At 32.3% G+C, this 21,158-nt stretch overlaps 1 protein-coding gene, 2 long non-coding RNA genes and 1 other non-coding gene across 4 annotated transcripts; 3 read left to right on the forward strand and 1 right to left on the reverse strand.

Moving 5' to 3' along the window:
* Positions 1 to 3,422: 3,422 nt before the first annotated feature.
* Positions 3,423 to 3,529, forward strand: LOC112536899. The gene has a single exon (XR_003080816.2). It is a non-coding gene; the product is annotated as a small nucleolar RNA R71 (small nucleolar RNA).
* Positions 3,530 to 14,661: 11,132 nt separating this feature from the next.
* LOC125368627 lies at positions 14,662 to 17,996 on the forward strand. Its single transcript, XR_007214295.1, has 3 exons — positions 14,662 to 15,000; positions 16,646 to 16,764; positions 17,860 to 17,996. It is a non-coding gene; the product is annotated as an uncharacterized LOC125368627 (long non-coding RNA).
* On the reverse strand, positions 17,422 to 19,810 carry LOC8270720 (BTB/POZ domain-containing protein At1g55760). Its single transcript, XM_048369732.1, has 4 exons — positions 19,675 to 19,810; positions 19,142 to 19,287; positions 18,580 to 18,698; positions 17,422 to 18,326 (listed from the first exon to the last, which is right to left on the reverse strand). The coding sequence occupies exons 1-4, from the start codon at positions 19,794 to 19,796 to the stop codon at positions 17,724 to 17,726; spliced, it is 990 nt and encodes a 329-aa protein (XP_048225689.1). The 5' UTR covers positions 19,797 to 19,810; the 3' UTR covers positions 17,422 to 17,723.
* On the forward strand, positions 18,232 to 20,443 carry LOC125368628. Its single transcript, XR_007214296.1, has 2 exons — positions 18,232 to 18,364; positions 19,116 to 20,443. It is a non-coding gene; the product is annotated as an uncharacterized LOC125368628 (long non-coding RNA).
* The last annotated feature ends 715 nt before the right edge of the window (positions 20,444 to 21,158 follow it).

The raw sequence follows: 21,158 nt of genomic DNA on the forward strand, positions 1-21,158 counted from the left end.
TGCAGGTAATGCAAGAATATAGCCAAGGATCAAACACTGTACCAAAATTAAACACTAAGTTGTTCTAATAATAAGATGATGCTCGAACTAAACCCTTATTCTTAAATTATATACATATATATATATATATATATATATATATATATATATATATATATAAATTTTTTTTTCTCCTGCAACAACAAAACGCAGGAAGGAGTAATACAATGCTCAGAGAAAGTAGTAAAATGATATGTATCATTTGGATTGAAGGGAGCATCTATGAAAAATCAAGTAACTTAGTGAATATATGCAAATTGATCCAAAATAAAATGCAGCATAAACGTACATTATTTCCAGCAATAATGGTAGAAAGAATGGTGGAATGAATAGAAGTGGTAAAATGAGTGTCAGATGTAATTTATAATGAAAGAAAAAGGCTAAGGCTCAAAATGGGTTCACTAAGGAAAAAACCGGGTTAGGCTTTTGGCCAAATTGTGTAATACCTAAGTGCCCAAATCATCTCATGACTATCAACAGTTCATGTAATCTTAAAAAGTCATCACAAAGCAAGTTCTAGAAACAAAAATTCTGCATAATGCTCACTAATCAAAAACAGAATGGAGCATAAAGCCTCACCATTGAGTGGGATAAAATTGCATGAATTCTCAAACCAGAGTTTAAACAATTAAACAATCTAATATGCATCAAAATTAACAGTGTTCTATATCCAAGATAAAGTGAAATGAAAGGATTAAGGAAAAACACCAGTTTTACCTAGCTTGATTGAAACTAAGAGATTTGTTCATTGCCTTCTTCCCACAAAGATTCGATACAAGCAATAAAGGTCCATTCAAAAGAAAGAAAATCATTAACTACTCGATTAAAACAAAACTCAAGATAAGGACAGTAATAATGAATGGACTCAATCAATAAGGGAAATTAAAACAAGATAAAAATAGCAAAGACAAAATTGGTATCTGCACAAATCTATGGTACCTACCCCACACTTGTGAAAAACACTGTCCTCAGTGTGAACAAGGTAGGTACTCCAAAATAAAAGGAATAAAATACGTAAAATGGAGCTAATTATGGGAGTCCATAAAAGAAATTAGAAAACTAAGAGAAAAGCAAGACAACAAAAAGAGATAAAAACTAGAAAGTCTACTAGATACTGCCCTTGATGTGTACTTGAACACTTCAAAATATGTTAGTCCTCAAAATTACGTACGAGCATCAAGTAGGCTAACTCTTGAAAAACTCAAGAATAAACACATCCCAAGCAACATCTAGTAAAAGATTCAATAAGATAACATCTCCTCAAAATCAAACACACTAAAAACAGACTGAAATATCTAACTAAAAAAAACAAATAACTACATAAAATAATAAAAAAATGTCCAAAAATTCAAAAAGCAAAAATAGATTCGGGGATGCCTCCCGAAGGCGCTTTTTTTTGTTTGAGTCGTCTAGCTGGACTCTGCAGCAGCATCATTCCTGCATCGCGGGCAAATTGAGAAGGTAGGCTCAATGTAAGTTGGGGCTCGAGGCATATAAGCGCAATGAAAAGGTTTGATGTGTCTAGTAGATGACCAAGGAGGCGCTCTCTGTACCGATTTGGGATGTCCATTCATCCACTCCGAATTCTAGCTAAGTGACCTGTCAAAAACAAACTTGCAACTACCCTTCTCGGGTCTATCATAGCACAAAGTCTCATATCGATACAAGTTGTTTTTTTCAGATGAATAACACATATTAACAGGGGAAGAAACATGTATAGCAGCATCCATTTATACATCTTGTGGTTGTGTATTACATGCAGGATCAATTTGCATCAATACTACAAATGGCATGAACATGGTCGGTGGAAGAACTATCAAACGAGGGTAAACTAAAAGTGACACAGTCATCCCCTACATTAAGTTCTAACTTCCTTTCAAATACGTCTATTTTAGCTCTAGCTGTGGCAAGGAAAGGTCTCCCCAAAATTAATGGTACACCATGCTCATTATCCATATCCAAAACCACAAAGTCCACAGGAAATATGAACTTATCTACCTTAACTAGCACATTTTCCACAATTCCCCTAGGAAGCTTAACAGAATGGTCAGCTAATTGAATGTCACATCCTAGTGGATTTTGGCTCCCCCAAACCTAGCTTATTGAATAAACTAGTGGCCATGACATTTATGCTAGCCCCCAAATCAGCTAATGCATCATCAACACACAAATTACATAAAGTGCAGGGAATAGTGAAACTCCCTGGATCGTGACATTTCTCTAGCAACTTGCTCTGAAACACCGCTGAGCACTCCTCGTTAAGCTGAACATAGGCAACCTCCTCCAACTTTCTTTTTCTGCTAAGTATGTCCTTTAAGAACTTAGCATACTTCGGCATCTGCTCCAATGCATCAATAAAAGGCAAGTTAATATGCAGTTGTCTAAAAATATCTAAAAACTTACCGAACTACTCTTTCGCCTCTGCTTGTTTAGCTCTAGCAGGATATGGAATCTTAGGTTGATATTCCCTGACTGGAATTGATTTCAGCTTTTGTCCCTCAGGTTCCCTAACCTTACTGCTCGCCTCAATCTGCACATCAATAGTTGCATCATCAAAAACAGGCTTAGAAGGAGCTGAAACTAACTAACCTGAATGCAAAGTAATGGCGTTCACGTGCTCCCTCGGGTTAGACTCGGTGGTGCCTTGAGCCTGCCTCTCTCGGACAACATCTTAGAGATTTGGCCAATCTGGGTCTCCAAGTTCGAATCGAGGCCTGCTTTGGTTCCTAAGTGCACTATCGGTTCTTTGGAACCTCATCTCCGTAGACGTCACAAACTTCATCATAAGCTCCTCTAAATTTGACTTCTTTTCCGGTAGAGGGAGGAGCTTGTGCAGCCCAATCGACCGCTGTTACCGATGAAGTCTTTGAAAACCAGGTGGACCCCGAGCATTATTGTTCCTCCAATCGAAGTTGGGATGATTGCGCCACCTAGGGTTGTATATATTCTTTGTAAGGATCGTTCACGCCTTGGGGCATTCCCAATATAATCAACTGCTCAACATCGGAAGACATAGCGAATTAGATGGAAAGTAGTAGAGGATGAAGCAAAATACCTCCCGCAGATTTGCATCGTAATGCCACCACAAAACTCGCACCAACGTTTGCTGCATGAACTCAAGCATCCTGAGTTGGACAATCTTCTTGGCTAGAAGCTCCACCCGAGCTCGCCAAGGCTGTAGAGTCCACTTGGTTGACCACTCCCTATCTTCCTGGTCGGCTCCTAGAGGATTGCCAACGATAGTTATTCATGGCTATTTCCTTTATCAGTTCTCGAGCCCCGCCGGGCATCATCTTAGCGCCCCACCTGCTGCAGCATCCACCATCTGCCTCGTTGCAAGGTTTAACCCGTTGTAGAAGGTCTGAACCTGCATCCACACTAGCAATCCATGATGTGGGCAGCATCTCAAAAGATCTTTAAACCTCTCCCATGCATCGTACATGCTTTCATCATCAACCTGCACAAAAGAAGATATGTCATTTCTAAGTTTAGCAATTTTAGCGGGAGGAAAATACTTATATAAATATTTTTCTGCCAACGCCCTCCAGATAGTAATCGTTTGCTGTGGAAGGGATTGCAACCATCTCTTAGCTCTGTCCCTCAAGGAAAATGGAAACAATCTCAGCCGTCATCGGTTATTTCGTTTATCTTGAATGTGTCACAAATCTCCAAAAAAATTAGAGATATGTGCATTGGGATCCTCGCTGGGCAATCCTTCAAAATGCACGCTCTGCTGGATCATCTGGATCACGTTGGCTTTTATTTCAAAATTGTTGGCTGCTACAGCAGGTCTGACTATACTAGTTTTCGTCCCATCTAAAGATGGTCGAGCAAACTCGTACATTGTCCTCTGATCCTCATCGGCCTCGGAGTTAAGGTTTTCCATCGCGTCAGTTCCTTGAACCTGAACTGTAACTCCGTCCTCCTCCTCAACTGCCTACAAACGTTGTCTCAATAATCTAAGAGAGCGCTCCGGGTCAAATAAGGGTGCTATGGGATCAGGGTTAGAGCTCCTGGTCATATACTACCTGAAACCGACAACCAAACAACCACCAATCAATCAAAAATAATAAAATAAATAAAAGAAAAGCAAAGAAAAAAATAAAGAATAAATGAATAAACAAATAATGACTAAATTAACACAAAAATAATTCACTCTAGTTCACCGTTACTGATCCCCGGCAATGACGCCAAAAACTTGATGGGCTACTTATGCAACCTACACTTAAGGCAGTAAACCTATCGATGCGGTCTAGCACTAGTGAGTATCAAAGTCATATCCCTGGAGATCGGGTAGACCTAAAGTTACTACTGTTTGTTATGTTATTTAATCTAAAATAAGGTGTGAGAAGTCTAAATTAATTAACTAATCCTTATGAATGCAAATAAAGGAACAACAGCAACTGACAATCAAAAAACAACCGTAACAAAGAAGCACACCCAAAGGGGACCTAAGTGATGGAATTCTAAGGTTGATTTTATAAACTGCCAATCTTGCTACCCGTGCCTAAATCCTGAATCAAACTCCGCTCCTCTCTCGAGCTCACTGAGTTCCTAAATCTGCACTAACCTAATGGAATCTCTTCCTATCAGATTATTACAGATTAGCATTAAGCGTGATTTAGAACTATTAAGAGTTGTTAATTCTTAATCCGGCGAGTGAATTAACCTTATCTCTAAGTGTTAACTACCAGTTCTTACTATTTAATTTCCAGTTGTAAAAAGTATTTCTCAATGTCAAGAAACAACCCAAAAGACAATTAATATAACGTCTCAAATTAATTGAATCAAAATTTATTATAAACAGTAAGAAGATTACAAAAATGGCAGATAAAAAAATCTAATATTTAAACACAAACCATCAACAAAGATGAACCCCAATGGGTTCGGCAATCCTAGCTACTCATAATGAAAGAAACAAATACAAAAGGAAATAAATAACAGAAAAGAAAATGAAACATATAACTGCTCTTCTATCGAATCGGAGTGGGAATGTTGCAAGTGTCAATTTTGAAACCAGCCTCAAGTATGAATCTCGGATGTCTCGGTCAATCGTCTAGAAACTTCAATCCTTGCTTGAATCCTCCAAATCAATCCTTTGAACTGACGTTGGTCTCCCAAAATGTCAAGAATAGAGGTGTAGAAGTGAGGGGTCGCGCGCGTAAAGAAGTTCAGAAATTAGAAGCGGAACCCTGTCTCATTTTGCATGCGCCTATTTATAGACAAAACTGCCTTCGTCGTGCCATGGCTCGTGCCACGGTCCGTGCAAATATGCACGGCCCGTGCAATGGGCACCAACCTCCATGAAATGCAAAATTTCCGAAATTGTCCAAAGGAGGTCGTGCAAAAGCCTCAAAACTGTGCGCCAATAAGGAATCGACTCCTAAGCATCTAATACGCGTAAATCATCCAAATAGCTTGGTTTCTGCCCGTAAATCAATCAATCTCTATCGAGGAGTCCAAAAACCTAAAAAATTCATAAACATACCACAGTGTGATCAAACAGGAATAAATATGACTCAAATACGCAAATAAACGACTGATAAACAGTCAATAAACATGCATAGAATCATCTACATCAGGTATATTTGTCTATATAAGAAAATAATCCCATGAAATGTGTACATTTATAAATTTGATAAAATAACCCCATAATATTTCTAATAATTTAATATGAGAAAACGACCCCGTAAAAGTGGTATATTTATCAATATAAGAAAATAACCCCATAAAACGTGTATATTTATGAATATGAGAAAACAACCCGTAAGAGTAGTTTAATTGGGAGTTTGAGAAAACAACCTCGTAGGAGGGGTAAATTCTATAATATGAGAAAACAACCCCGTAGTACGGGGATATTTATCAATAGGAGAAAATAACCCTATAATTTTGGTATATTTGTGAGTATGAGAAAACAACCACTGAAATGGGTTAATTTTAGAATATGACAAAACAACTCCGTAAAAGGGGTATATTTGTCGATATAAGAAAATAACCTCATAAAATGTATATATTTATGAATTTGAGAAAACAACCCCATATTAGTGTTAATAATTTAATATGAGAAAACGACCTCGTAAAAGTGGTATATTTATCAATATAAGAAAATAATTCCGTAAAACGTGTATATTTATGAAATTGAGAAAATAACCCCGTAAAAGTAGTGTAATTGCGAGTCTGAGAAAATAGCCACATAGAATGGGTAAGTTTTTTAATATGAGAAAACAACCCTGTAATACGGGGATATTTATCAAGAACCCCGTAATTTTGGTATATTTCTGAGTATAAAAAAACAACCCCTTAAATGGGTTAATTTTATAATATGAGAAAACAACCCCGTAAAAGGGGTATATTTGGCGATATAAGAAAATAACCCCATAAAACATGTATATTTATGAATTTGAAAAAACAACCCCATAATAGTGTTAATAATTTAATATGAGAAAACAATCCCGTAAAAGTGGTATTTTTATCAATATAAGAAAATAACCCCATAAACCGTGTATATTTATGAATCTGTGAAAACAACCCCGTAAAAGTAGTGTAATTGCGAGTGTGAGAAAACAGCCTCGTAGAAGGGGTAAACTTTTTAATATGAGAAAAAAACCTCGTAAAGCGGTATATTTATAAATATTAGAAAAAAATCTCGTAATACGAGGATATTTGTCAATCGGAGAAAATAACCTCGTAATTTTGGTATATTTGTGAGTATGAAAACAACCCCTTAAATTGGCTAATTTTAGAGTATGAGAAAACAACCCCGTGAAAGTGGTATATTTGTCGATATAAGAAAATAATCCCGTAAAACGTGTAAATTTATGAATTTACAGACCCAATAATAGTGCTAATAATTTAATATGATAAAATGACCCCGTGAAAGTGGTATTTTTATCAATATAAGAAAATAACCCCATAAACCGAATGCAACCCCGTAAAAGTAGTGTAATTGCGAGTATGAGAAAACAGCCTCGTAGAAGGGATAAACTTTTTAATATGAGAAAACAACCCCGTAGAGGGGTATATTTATAAATATTTAAAAACAACCCCGTAAATACAGGAATATTTGTCAATCAGAGAAAATAACCCCGTAATTTTGGTATATTTGTGAGTATGAAATAACAACCCCTTAAACTGGTTAATTTTAGAGTATGAGAAAAAACTCATGAAAGTGGTATATTTGTCGATATAAGAAAATAACCCCGTAAAACATGTAAATTTATGAATTTTACAAAACAACCCCATAATAGTGTTAATAATTTAATATTAGAAAACGACCCCGTAAAAGCGGTATATTTATCAATATAAGACAATAATCCCGTAAAATATGTATATTTATGAATATGAGAAAACAACCCAGTAAAACTAGTGAAATTGCGAGTCTGAGAAAACAGCCTCGTAAAAGGGGTGAGTTTTTTAATATGAGAAAACAAACCCATAATATGGGGATATTATCAATCGGAGAAAATAACCCCGTAATTTTAGTATATTTGTGAGTACAAGAAAACAACCCCTAAAATGGGTTAATTTTATAATATGAGAAAATAACCCCATAAAAGGGGTATATTTGTTGATATAAAAAAATAACCCCGTAAAACGTATATATTTATGAATTTGACAAAACAACCCCATAATACTGCTAATAATTTAATATTAAAAAATGACCTCATAAAAGTGGTATATTTATCGGTATAATAAAGTAATATCGTAAAACGTGTATATTTATGAATGTGAGAAAATAAACCCGTAAAAGTAGTGTAATTGTGATTCTAAGAAAACAGCTTCGTAAAAAGGGTAAATTTTTTAATATGAGAAACAAACTCCGTAATAAGGAGATATTTATGAATCGGAGAAAATAACTCTGTAATTTCAGTATATTTGTGAATATGGAAAAACAACCCCTTAAATGGGTTAATTTTATTATAAGAGGAAACAACCCCATAAAAAGGGTATATTTATCAATATAAGAAAATAACCTCATAACGTATATATTTATGAATTTGAGAAAAAAACTCCATAATAATGCTAATAATTTAATTTGAGAAAACGACCCTATAAAAGTGGTATATTTATCAATATAAGAAAATAATATGTAAAACGTGTATATTTATTAATATGAGAAAACAACCTCGTAAAAGTATTATAATTGCGAGTATGAGAAAACAGCCTCGTAGAAGGGGTAAATTTTTTAATATGAGAAAATAACCCCATAATATGAGCATATTTATCAATCACAGAAAATAACCCTGTAATTTTGGTATATTTGTGAGTATAGGAAAACATCCCCTTAAATGGCTTAATTTTATAGTATGAGAAAACAACCCCGTAAAAGGGGTATATTTATTGATATAAGAAAATAACAACGTAAAACGTATATATTTATGAATTTGAGAAAATAACCCCATAATAGTGCTAATAATTTAATATGAGAAAATTACCCCGTAAAAATGGTATATTATTAATATAAGAAAATAAACCCATCAAACGTGTATATTTATGAATCTGAGAAAACAACCGCGTAAAAGTAGTGTAATTGCGAGCCTGAGAAAACAGCCTCGTAGAAGGGATTAATTTTTTAATATTAAAAAAAATAACCCCGTAATACGAGGATAGTTATCAATCGGAGAAAATCACTCTGTAATTTTGGTATATTTGTGAGTACGAGAAAATAACCCCTTAAAAGTATTAATTTTATAATATGAGAAAATAACCTCGTAAAAGGTGTATATTTGCCGATATAAGAAAATAACCTCGTAAAATGTGAAAACGTGTAAATTTATAGATTTGACAAAACAACCTCATAATAGTGCTAATAATTTAATATGAGAAAATGACCCCATAAAACTGGTATATTTATCAATATTGAAAAATAACCCTGTAAAACGTGTATATTTATGAATATGAGAAAACAACCCCGTAAAACTAGTGTAATTGCGAGTCTGAGAAAACAGCCTCGTAAAAGGGGCAAGTTTTTTAATATGAGAAAAAAACCCCGTAATACGGGGATATTTATCAATCGGAGAAAATAACCCTGTAATTTTGGTATATTTATGAGTACGAGAAAACAACCCCTTAAATGGGTTAATTTTATAATATGAGAAAAAAACCCCGTAAAAGGGGTATATTTTTTATATAAGAAAATGACTCCGTAAAACGTGTATATTTATGGATTTGATAAAACAACTCCATAATAGTGCTAATAATTTAATACGAGAAAACGACCCTGTAAAAGTGGTGTGTTTATCAATATAAGAAATTAACCACATAAAACGTGTATATTTATGAATGTGAGAAAATAATCCCGTAAAAGTAGTGTAATTGCGAGTCTGAGAAAACAACCTCGTAGAAGGGGTAAATTTTTTAATATGAGAAAACAACCCCGTAATTCGGGGATATTTATCAATTGGAAAAAATAATCTCTTAATTTTGGTATGGTTTTGAGTATGAGAAAACAATCTCTTAAATGGATTAATTTAATAATATGAGAAAACAACTCCGTAAAAGGGGTATATTTGTCGATATAAGAAAATAATCCCGCAAAACTTGTTTATTTATGAATTTGACAAAACAACACCATATTAGTGCTAATAATTTAATATGAGAAAATGACCTCGTAAAAGTGATATATTTATCAATATAAGAAAATAACCTCGTAAAACTTGTATATTTTTTAATCTGAGAAAATAACCCCGTAAAAGTAGTGTAATTGCGAGTATGAGAAAACAGCCTCATAGAAGAGGTAAGTTTTTTAATATGAGAAAACCACCCTGTAATGCGGGGATATTTATCAAGAACCCCGTAATTTTGGTATATTTGTGAGTATGAGAAAACAACCCTTTAAATGGGTTAATTTTATAATATGAGAAAACAACCCCGTAAAAGAGGTATATTTGTCGAAAATAACCCCATAAAATATGTATATTTATGAATTTGAGAAAACAACTCCATAATAGTGCTAATAATTTAATATGAGAAAACGACCCCGTAAAAGTGGTACTTTTATCAATATAAGAAAATAACCCCGTAACCGTGTATATTTATGAATCTGAGTAAACAACCCCGTAAAAGTAGTGTAATTGCGAGTCTGAGAAAACAGCCTCGTAGAATGGATAAATTTTTTAATATGATAAAATAAACCCATAAGAGGGGTATATTTATAAATATTAGAAAACCACCTGTAATACAGGGATATTTATCAATCGGAGAAAATAACTCTGTAATTTTGGTATATTTGTGAGTATGAGAAAACAACCCCTTAAATCGATTAATTTTAGAGTATGAGAAAACAACCCCGTGAAAGTGGTATATTTGTCGATATAGAAAATAACCTCGTAAAACATGTAAATTTATGAATTTTACAAAACAACCCTATAATAGTGTTGATAATTTAATATGAGAAAATGACCTCGTAAAAGCGGTATATTTATCAATATAAGAAATAACCCCGTAAAATGTGTATATTTATGAATATGAGAAGACAATCCCGTAAAAGTAGTATAATTGCGAGTCTGAGAAAACAACCTCGTAGAAGGGGTAAAACTTTTAATATGAGAAAATAACCCTGTAATTCGGGGATATTTATCAATCGGAGAAAATAATCCCTTAATTTTGGTATAGTTTTGAGTATGAGAAAAAAAACACTTCCTTAAATGGATTAATTTTATAATATGAGAAAACAACTCCATAAAAGGGGTATTTGTCGATATAAGAAAATAATCCCTTAAAACGTGTATATTTATGAATTTGATAAAACAACACCATAATAGTGCTAATAATTTAATATGATGAAACGACCTCATAAAAGTAGTATATTTATCAATATAAGAAAATAACCCCGTAAAACTTGTATATTTACGAATCTAAGAAAATAACCTCGTAAAAATAGTGTAATTGCGAGTCTGAGAAAATAGCCTTATAGAAGGGGGTAAGTTTTTTAATATGAGAAAACAACCCTGTAATGCGGGGATATTTATCAAGAACCCCATAATTTTAGTATATTTGTGAGTAAGAGAAAACAACCCCTTAAATGGGTTAATTTTATAATATGAGAAAACAACCCCGTAAAAGGGGTATATTTGTCGATATAAGAAAATAATCTCATAAAATATGTATATTTATGAATTTGAGAAAACGATCCCATAATAGTACTAATGATTTAATATGAGAAAACAACTCCATAAAAGTGGTATTTTTATCAATATAAGAAAATAACCCCGTAAACCGTGTATATTTATGAATCTGAGGAAACAACCCCGTAAAAGTAGTGTAATTGCGAGTCTGAGAAAACAGCCTCGTAGAATGGGTAAATTTTTTAATATGATAAAACAAACTCGTAAGAGGGGTATATTTATAAATATTAGAAAGCAACCCCGTGATACGGGATATTTATCAATCGGAGAAAATAACTCCGTAATTTTGGTATATTTGTGAGTATGAGAAAACAATCCCTTAAACAGGTTAATTTTAGAATATGAGAAAACAATCCCGTAAAAGTAGTATATTTGTCAACATAAGAAAATAACCCTATAAAACGTGTAAATTTATAGATTTTATAAAATAACCCCATAATTGTGTTAATAATTTAATATGAGAAAACGACCATGTAAAAGCGGTATTTTTATCAATATAAGAAAATAACCCATAAAATGTGTATATTTATGAATATGAGAAAACAACTCCGTAAAACTAGTGTAATTGCGAGTATGAGAAAACAGCCTCATAAAAGGGGCAAGTTCTTTAATATGAAAGAACAACCCCGTAATACGGGGATATTTATCAATCGGATAAAATAACCTCGTAATTTTGGTATATTTGTGAGTACGAGAAAACAACTCCTTAAATGAGTTAATTTTATAATATGAGAAAACAACTCCGTAAAAAGGTATATTTTTTTATATAAGAAAATGACCGCGTAAAACGTGTATATTTATGGATTTGATAAAACAACCCCATAATAGTGCTAATATTTTAATATGAGAAAACGATCCTGTAAAAGTGGTGTATTTATCAATATAAGAAAATAACCGGTAAAATGTGTATATTTATGAATGTGAAAACACAATCCCGTAAAAGTAGTGTAATTGCGAATCTGATAAAACAGCCTTGTAGAAGGGGTAAATTTTTTAATATGAGAAAACAACCCTATAATTCATGGATATTTATCAATCGGAGAAAATAATCTCTTAATTTTGGTATAGTTTTGAGTATGAGAAAACAATCCCTTAAATAGATTATTTATAATATGAGAAAACAACTCCGTAAATAGGGTATATTTGTCGATATAAGAAAATAATTCCATAAAACGTGTATATTTATGAATTTGAAAAAATAACATCATAATAGTACTAATAATTTAACATGAGAAAACGGCCTCGTAAAAGTGGTATACTTATCAATATAAGAAAATAGCCCCGTAAAACATATATATTTATGAATATGAGGAAACAACCCCATAAAAGCAGTATAATGAGTAGTCTAAGAAAACAACCTCGTAAAAGGGGTAAGTTTTTTAATATGAGAAAACAACCCTGTAATACGGGGATATTTATCAATCGGAGAAAATAACCCCGTAATTTTGGTGTATTTGTGAGTACGAGAAAACAACCCCTTAAATAGGTTAATTTTATAATATGACAAAAAAACCGCGTAATAGGAGTATATTTATCGATATAAGAAAATAATTCCGTAAAGCGTGTATGTTTATGGATTTAACAAAACAACTCTATAATAGTGCTAATAATTTAGTATGAGAAAACGACCCCGAAAAAGTGGTATATTTATCAATATAAAAAAATAATTTCGTAAAACGTGTATATTTATAAATGTGAGAAAATAACCCCGTAAAAGTAGTGTAATTGCGAATCTGAGAAAACAGCCTTGTAGAAGGGGTAAATTTTTTTAATATGAGAAAACAACTCCGTAATACGGAGATATTTATCAATCGGAGAAAATAATCCATTAATTTTAGTATATTTGTGAGTATGAGAAAACAACCCCTTAAATGGGTTAATTTTATAATAAAAAAAAACTTATAAAAGAGATATATTTATCGATATAAAAAAATAACCCCGTATCGTATATATTTGTGAATTTGAGAAAACAACGCTATAATAATGCTAATAATTTAATATGAGAAAATGACCCCATAAAAGTAGTATATTTATTAATATAAAAAAAATCCGTAGAATGTATATATATATACACACATGAATAATTATGTAGAATAAAATTCTACAATATTACAGATTAAATATGATCTATTAAGTGCTGTATTGTTTTATGAAATTCTTTACAGAGATAAGTCGGCGTGGTCCGCCCGAAGAGTGATGCTTAAATTATAGTAAATGAAGCAAATAATGTATCAGGTAAAACAACAATATATAAATATAAATAATATTAATATTTACAGTAGCTAATATAAATTTTTTCTACCTTTTTGCAGGTTATTAAAATTGGCTACTATCATTTACTATATCGTCTATCTTTGTGTTGCTGCGTAATGAGATGTTTTGATAAAATATAAAACTTTTCAAACAATATATGTAACAAATTGAATTTATTATCAAACATTACTATTAAATAGTATTATGTTCAAATATATTTAGAATTTATATAATGTTCATTAATTTGTCCCGCAGCATCGCATGGATCTATCTAGTATTAGATAAAGCAGAAAGCAGGAAGTTTTTCATATCAAAACATGATCCAACTCGATTGTCCTTGACCACGCTGAAGCATCATGCCATGAGAGAGCGGCTCCCTTGTATCAATTTCTAAACTTGAATGCACGGAAAATTTCTGCCTAATTCTCTAGAGGATGGAACATCCAATTCAATAAAGCGACCAATTTGCATCACCAATTTTCTACCAATTGCACGAGTTCTGTAAACCAAAGGCATATCATACACTTACGTCCACATGTGGAGATGGTGAAGTTCAACTTGTGAAGGTTGTTCAAGTCGAGTAATGGGTTTCAAAATGAGAAGATGCCAATCAAAGGTCCAAGGGTCTCCAAGAAGATTTTCAGAAGTTTATGATAAAATTCGAAAAAAGAATTACAAGTATCTAATTCCTGTATATTGTCACTCTTTTAACAAGGCGTCAATTCAAGACTATTGTTTATTTCATAACTTAAAAATTGATTGGACGGTCAGTAAAACATCGTCTCATTGAGCTCCATGATGTAAAATAAGAGTCCCAGACAACTGCTAGTTCAATACCATCAATTACAAGGCTATCGGAGGAGATGGATTTAGGCTTCATCTCAAGCTTAAGCTCTAGCTCAACGAACATTCCGCAGCTGGAGAAGAGCCCGTATAATCACGTCCAATAGAAGTTGCTATCTATGTCTTATTGTTATTATTATTTTTTGTTCCAAAGTTTTTTTTTGTTTTTTAAGAAGAAAGAGACAAAATAAACACTACTTTTATAACAAACAAGGGTGAAAATTAAGCTATTGGGCCATCAATCCCTCGGCCTGCAACATATTAACCTCCGGAGTCCAGTGGCCATACGACCATAGGCTCAAAACCCGTGCCGCTTAAACAAGAAAACCCATGTTTGGTCTCTCGAGTACAAAACTGAAAAAGATGCTGATGCTGATGCCAATAATAATATTCCTTACGCCAACTGGTTCCATTCCATTGACAACAGCAACTCCTCAGGTTCTTCATTCTTGTTGGTCTGCAAAGTGTTTTTTGAAGGTCCAACTGGTATGAATTCCTGTTAAAAAACAACATGAAGTTCTTCAAGCTTCGAGGTGGTACTATACTAGGAGGATTTGTCTACTCCATAACTAACGTCAATAATAATAATATCACTAAAGCTAGTCCGGCGGTTCCATGCAGATTGGAAACAGACCAGACCTGAGTGAGACCTCATCACTTCATTATAGGCAAAATTGTTGGATGATGTATCCGACGTGGCTGTCTTCTTTTTGTGGGTTCGGTTTCAGCTCTCTCTCATGTAAGTAGATCAGGCAGTACCCACACTTGCTCTTATTTTTCATTTTGTTTTGTTTAAAATCTAGGTCATATTAGCCCATTTAGACCCAAATAATTTTCCTGAATCTGCAAGGTGGTACCGTACAAACTCTAAATTACTCTAAATTATTAGATTAAAAAAATAATTTTATATTTTAATATTTATATATTTAATTTAAAATTTAGTAAAATATTTAATTAATTATATTATGTTGATTAAGTTCTATAATTTAATTAGAATTCTTTAAATTTATCGAAACGATTAAACATGTAATGAGCAATAATTATACTGACATGATTTAGAATATGAATCTTTAAAGTAATTACTTAGATTATTATGTATATATTTAAGAGTATATATTTCTACTTATTTTCATATAATATATAAACATAAATTGAAATGCAGCATCGAAATAAGCTGGTAGCAAAAAAATTAAAATAACTACTCAAATAGTACTGATGACTTTGATATTTATATTTTTTAAGGAATGAATGGAGTTTGTTTTTCTTTAAGAACACATAAAAGTTTACTATTTTTGGATCCCTAAGAAGAAAGACAGATGAGAGAAGAGGAGAGAGGGTTAATCTTAGAAAAAAGAACAAAAAAATAGAGAGAGACAGAAATGAAATTTTTGTATTGAGAAAATATTATGACAGTCTTGACAATTGGATTTAAATGACCCGAAGATCATAAATTTTACATTAAATAGACCTAAAGAAAGGTTAAAAAGCTGTAAACTGGTCCTTCTGAATAAGTTGGAGGGCCAAATTGAACATTATTCAAACATGTATGACCTAAGAGTATTTGGTGATGAAAAGAAGGTACGGAAATTGAATTTGAAGTTTGAGCAAACTTGGTAGGTAGGCAGCTCTGGATGACTATGCAATTCCAAATTTACTCATCTACTGAAGCATTTATTTATTAATTTATCATGTTCAATCTTTATGAGTATTTCCAGGGGAACTAATAATTGTTGTTGATTGGCGGTAAATGTAGGTGCATGCATGTATGATGAATCCACATTCTCGTACTTATAAAAAGAAATACTAAATATTTTATTTTTATTTATCTTAATTCTTATATGATGTATTATATAATAATTTTATTAAATTTATATACATATATATATTAAATTTATACTTTTAAAAAATTTAAGAATATTTAAAAATAGTTAGTTAGTTTTTATTTTTTAAATTTTATAAATTAATATTAAATATTAAAAATTTATTTAATTATATTTATTAATTTAATTTTATAATTAAAATAATAATATTTTTTAATTTTTTGAGATTAAGAAACTGTATGTAAGAATTTTAATGTTATATTAGATGGATACAAATTGAAATAAATACACGTGAGTTATTCTAATACTATTAGAACTAGTCAATTATTATATTTCTTTCATTTTAAGAAGATAATCCACTTTAATACTATAAATTTCTAGAATTATTCCTTTAAAATATTTTTATAAAATTATATTTAATAATTATTTATTAAATTAGTAACTAAAAAATACATCAAAATTTAAGATGGCTAACAAGGAAAATGGAATTAATCTTTTGAGATGATGGGAATGCCTAGAGTAATGCACAAACTCAATGGTCACGTATTACTTATGGAAATACAGACTCCTATACTAATCAACTCATATGCATATGAGTTGATGCACAAAGTCATTGGCTCACATACCACCGAAGCTGTTCACCTAATGGTTTAGATTCGATTTTTGGAGGACGGTTATTTGAGGTATGTATCTCTCTTGTAAAGATCACTTAGATCAAGTGTTGGTTGGATCTTTTCTATTTGAGCTTGAGGTTGGTGTTTGCAGTAATGCGCTTGGACTCCACCTCAAATTTAGCTATAGCTCTACAAGTATTTTACATTAAAAAGAAACTTATATGGTTACGTCCAGTAAGGTCAAGTCCCGAAGATCGCCCTCTCTCTTTTTATATTAACCAAAAAAAAACTCATTGGTCACATCAATTGTGAAAAATATCACTGTTAAATCTATTTTTTTTATTGGAGATTTGTTCATCTTCTTTTTACGATTTCGAAAATAACTTTTGTTTGAAGAAGCATGTTCCAAATATACTTTTGACTAAATAAATAAATAAACCAAAAGCTAATTTGGAAAAACTGTATCAAACTACACCTGTGACAATCGACTTATACCTAAGGAATGAATGGAGTCAAGTTGATTATACTGGTGTGTTGAAAATTTCAGTTGTCTCACCTATCTCTGAACAACCTGATAGCTGACCTGAGAGCAACTTCTGTGTATGTGCGTGTTTAATCAAAGTCCTTGAGGACCTTGACTTGCTATTCTTAACCTGGGTACTTGGAAGATCATGTAGCTTGATTTTTCTTGTATATTTATTTATCCTCAACAATATACCAGGGAAGTCATAAAATCTTGAAATCTTAATTCAAATAACAAATCATTTACATTTTAATCAATCAAGCATTCATGAATACATCGCCATCTTATACAAGAATAGCATGTCTCTCATGAAATCCAATATATGTATGTACATGAAAGAAGGAGAAGAAGAAGAAAAAAAACAAACAAATTCCTTTGGATCAAAAGAATTATCTTGATGCAAACCAATTATGCATGCTAATCTTTCTAAGCACCCACTTTTGTGGACATGGTACATTAGAAACTAACTTGAACACCCTTTCTTTTTCCTGTAATTGCCAGAGATTTAGAATCCTTTCCAGGCATTGAGAACTTCATTGAATATTTCAGCTATCAGATCCCTATCTGCACATTGCATGAAATCATTAAAATCATCTCGAATATCAAATATCCTACTGAATTTCACAAGATACATCATGCAGCTCATCTTCAGTTTCGGTAGCTGGTACAATGATGCACTTTGTAGTCGGTCGAGAACATTCTTTGTATCTATATCCTCCAAAAGACTCTCATGGCATGCCTCTTTCAAGTCGTCAATATCATATTTATCAGCTGCTCGAAGAAGTGCCAGTCGGTGAATAAGAAATTCTTCATGTTGGATGCTTCCGTAGATGTAATTGAGAAAAGCTTGGCAAGCTTCAAGTGACATGTCAGAAATATTTATCGTAGACAGTTCTTTCTCTTTGAGGTCGTGAGCAAACATGCTTCGGAAAACAGGTGATCTTGCAGCAAGAACAGCACGATGGGCTCCGATGCTTCCATCAGAAGCATAAATCGTAATGTCTGTATGAATGCTTTCTTTTAACATGCGACCAAGGCATGCAAGAGCTGTTGCATTTGATTGTTTTTTGGTGACTCCTCCAGCCCAGATGGAGCAAGGTTCTCCACCCTGCAGATTTAAAGGAAATTACATTTGTTAAAATGTAGGTGAGGCACCCCTTCTTCTTACTTAATTCCAATAGCACACTACTTTCCTAAATGATTAAAATGAGAATAAAACACCAGGTGGCTTTCCTATAAAGGTAAAACAGCTAAAACAAATATTAGATGAACAAGAGTATTGTGGTTAATCATCAATCATGCAAATCATACTTCTACATCAGCCTAAAGGTAAAGAATCAAGATGGCACATAGGAGCATACGTCTGGAGATGCTGTTTTTAAATCAAGAAATTCAACGTCAATGATGAATTTCCCTGTTAATGGAACCTCAACTTGCCAAACAAAATGGTCGTTATTCTTGAGCTGCTTGTCTGTTATCTCTGCAGACACATTAAAAAAACAGAATTAGCTTAAAACAAGATTAAGAAATGAAAGCCTTGCTAGTTAATTGCTCCTCTTGTCAAGAAGTAACAAGCATGCAAAAAAAATCTTATTGAATAGAGGCACTGAGAGACTATATAATCTACAGAAGATAATTAGTATGTGATAGCTTTTATTTCCTCAAAAGGTAAAAGCAAGTTCTCAACAAGTAGCATACTTTACCTTTTGTCAGTCACAAATTTCTCTGAGGACCATAAACCAATGTACTCTGATTGGCCAGTCATAGAACAACAAATAAGCTCCAACTTTGGCTTGGAATTTGACATACAGTTAATTAGGTATCATTTAGGTTCAGCAATTGATAGTCACAGTTCAATAACATCACAATTCAGACTGAACATACACTTTTTTTCCAGGGTGTAGATTAGTTTCAACTAATTACCTGGGTGAGTCAAGGCCTTGCGATCACCTGCAGAGGAAACAACTCGAACAATGAATGATGCAATAGGAGGATTGTCTCTAGTCAGGTTTGATATCTCCGGATACAGTTTAACAGATAGCACCCTGTTCTTCTCCACCGATAAATGCCTTCAGTTCAAATAAGTACAGTAAAATCAAGCTTATATCAATTGACAGATCAAAGAGGAAGAAAGAAAATAACTTTTCTTCACAAACAAAAATTAGTACAGAGCTCAGTGGGTACTTTATTTTCTTAGTTCTCTTTTAAAAAATAGAAAACAAAATTTATCAGCAAACAAACAAACAAAGCATCAAACTTTTCACTACATATCCACTACCCCAGTATAAAAAATTACAGCTACTTATGGCCAAAACATCTAATTTTAACAAACATAAAAAGAAAGAAGCAATATTTATAGGAGCTATGTGAGATGAAAATCAAGAAGATTGAGGGGGTAACTTTCAAAAACATCATATCCATTAGAGAAATAAAACAAGAAAAGGAAAGAAGCAAACCAATTCCACTTGCCGATCTTGAAAGGGTCGGATTTGCGATAAGTACAAGAAGAGAGATTGTCTATTCTCCATTGAGCAAGACGAGAAGTTGTTTCAACTTTATAAGCAGAAGAATCGCTCATCCTAGCGAAAGCAAGAGCCGCAGTGATCTCATTGATACAATCGAATATCCTCCCGTCCAACAAATACGCACTTGCCTTTCCCAGATTGACTACTACTCATAAAGATCATATAAAACCCACTCAACAAAAGACCAGAAAAGCAAAAACAAACAATACCCAATTCCTTAAAATACAAAAAGAAAAATCGTCTCTTCTCACTCTACTCGCACTGTATCACTATTTTTATCAGCTTACCCAGAAAAGGGTGTTTAATTGTTTTTATTGATTGATCGAAATTAATGATTTGGGTTTTGTTTGTTCGCTTTCATTTGGTTTCCGGCACGCAAGGGTACTAAAGGTGCTTGCTTTACTTTACTCCATTGATGTTGAAGTTTGTTTCTTTGAGAAAAGAGAGAGAGAGAGAAATGATTTGGTGATGCGTTTGTTGGCTTACACTGCACTTCAAGAGAGAAGAAGAAGAGAGGTGTAATGGATTAAATTTATTGGATGGTTTTATTAATTTATTTTCTTGGGTATGGAAAGATTTTTGTTTGCAAGTACATTAAGACTTTAATTTATTTTGTGTACGTGTTTGGGAGGTAATGCTTTTGTAAGAAATTAAAGAATTTCTTTGTTTTTTATTTTATTTTTGGGTGCTTTGACGCAAAGTATCTAATGCTTGCTTCTACAGAAGAAGAACAAAATAAAAATACCCAAGAGAGTTAGCCTTGTTGGTTCGCAAAGAAAATGCTTCATTTTCTTGTTAATCGAAATTCGTTCTCTTTCTAAATTTAGTTTGTAAATTTTTAAATAAGTAGTCAGGATTAGATCACCTAAGAAAGACCTTACTAGTCTGAATTTTATTTTATTAAATTTAAAATCAAGTTAAAATTGTTGGTCTAATTTCTATTAAAGCGAATAAAATTAAAGTATATTAAAATTTATTTTATTTTAATTTAACTGATTTATAATTAATTAATACTATGCCGATTTCAATATAAAAAGATTAAAATAGAAAATTTAGTTTAATACCTAAATAGATTGAATTTATATAGAAAAATATACCCATCTAAAAGAATAGGGTATCAAAATTCTACAAAATAAAATATAGAATTAAGTATTTCTTTTATAATAAAATAAAAGAATAAGAAAAGCAATCTATATAATTTTATCTTATGCACATAAATAAGTAAATTTAACTTCATTGCTGATCTAAAGAGAAATATAAAATTATAGATAAATCTAGCCGTATCTCTCTCATTTTTTCTATTCTTTATTAAAATTTTATCTTTTACTTCGTCGTAGATAACTTTTAAATTTGGCGGTAGTTTTTTTTTTATATCAATTAATTTTAATAACTAGTATTAGGGTGTTCTTGTAGGA

Source organism: Ricinus communis, chromosome 1 (genome assembly GCF_019578655.1).
Source record: "Ricinus communis isolate WT05 ecotype wild-type chromosome 1, ASM1957865v1, whole genome shotgun sequence".
In the NCBI taxonomy this organism is placed as follows: domain Eukaryota; kingdom Viridiplantae; phylum Streptophyta; class Magnoliopsida; order Malpighiales; family Euphorbiaceae; genus Ricinus; species Ricinus communis.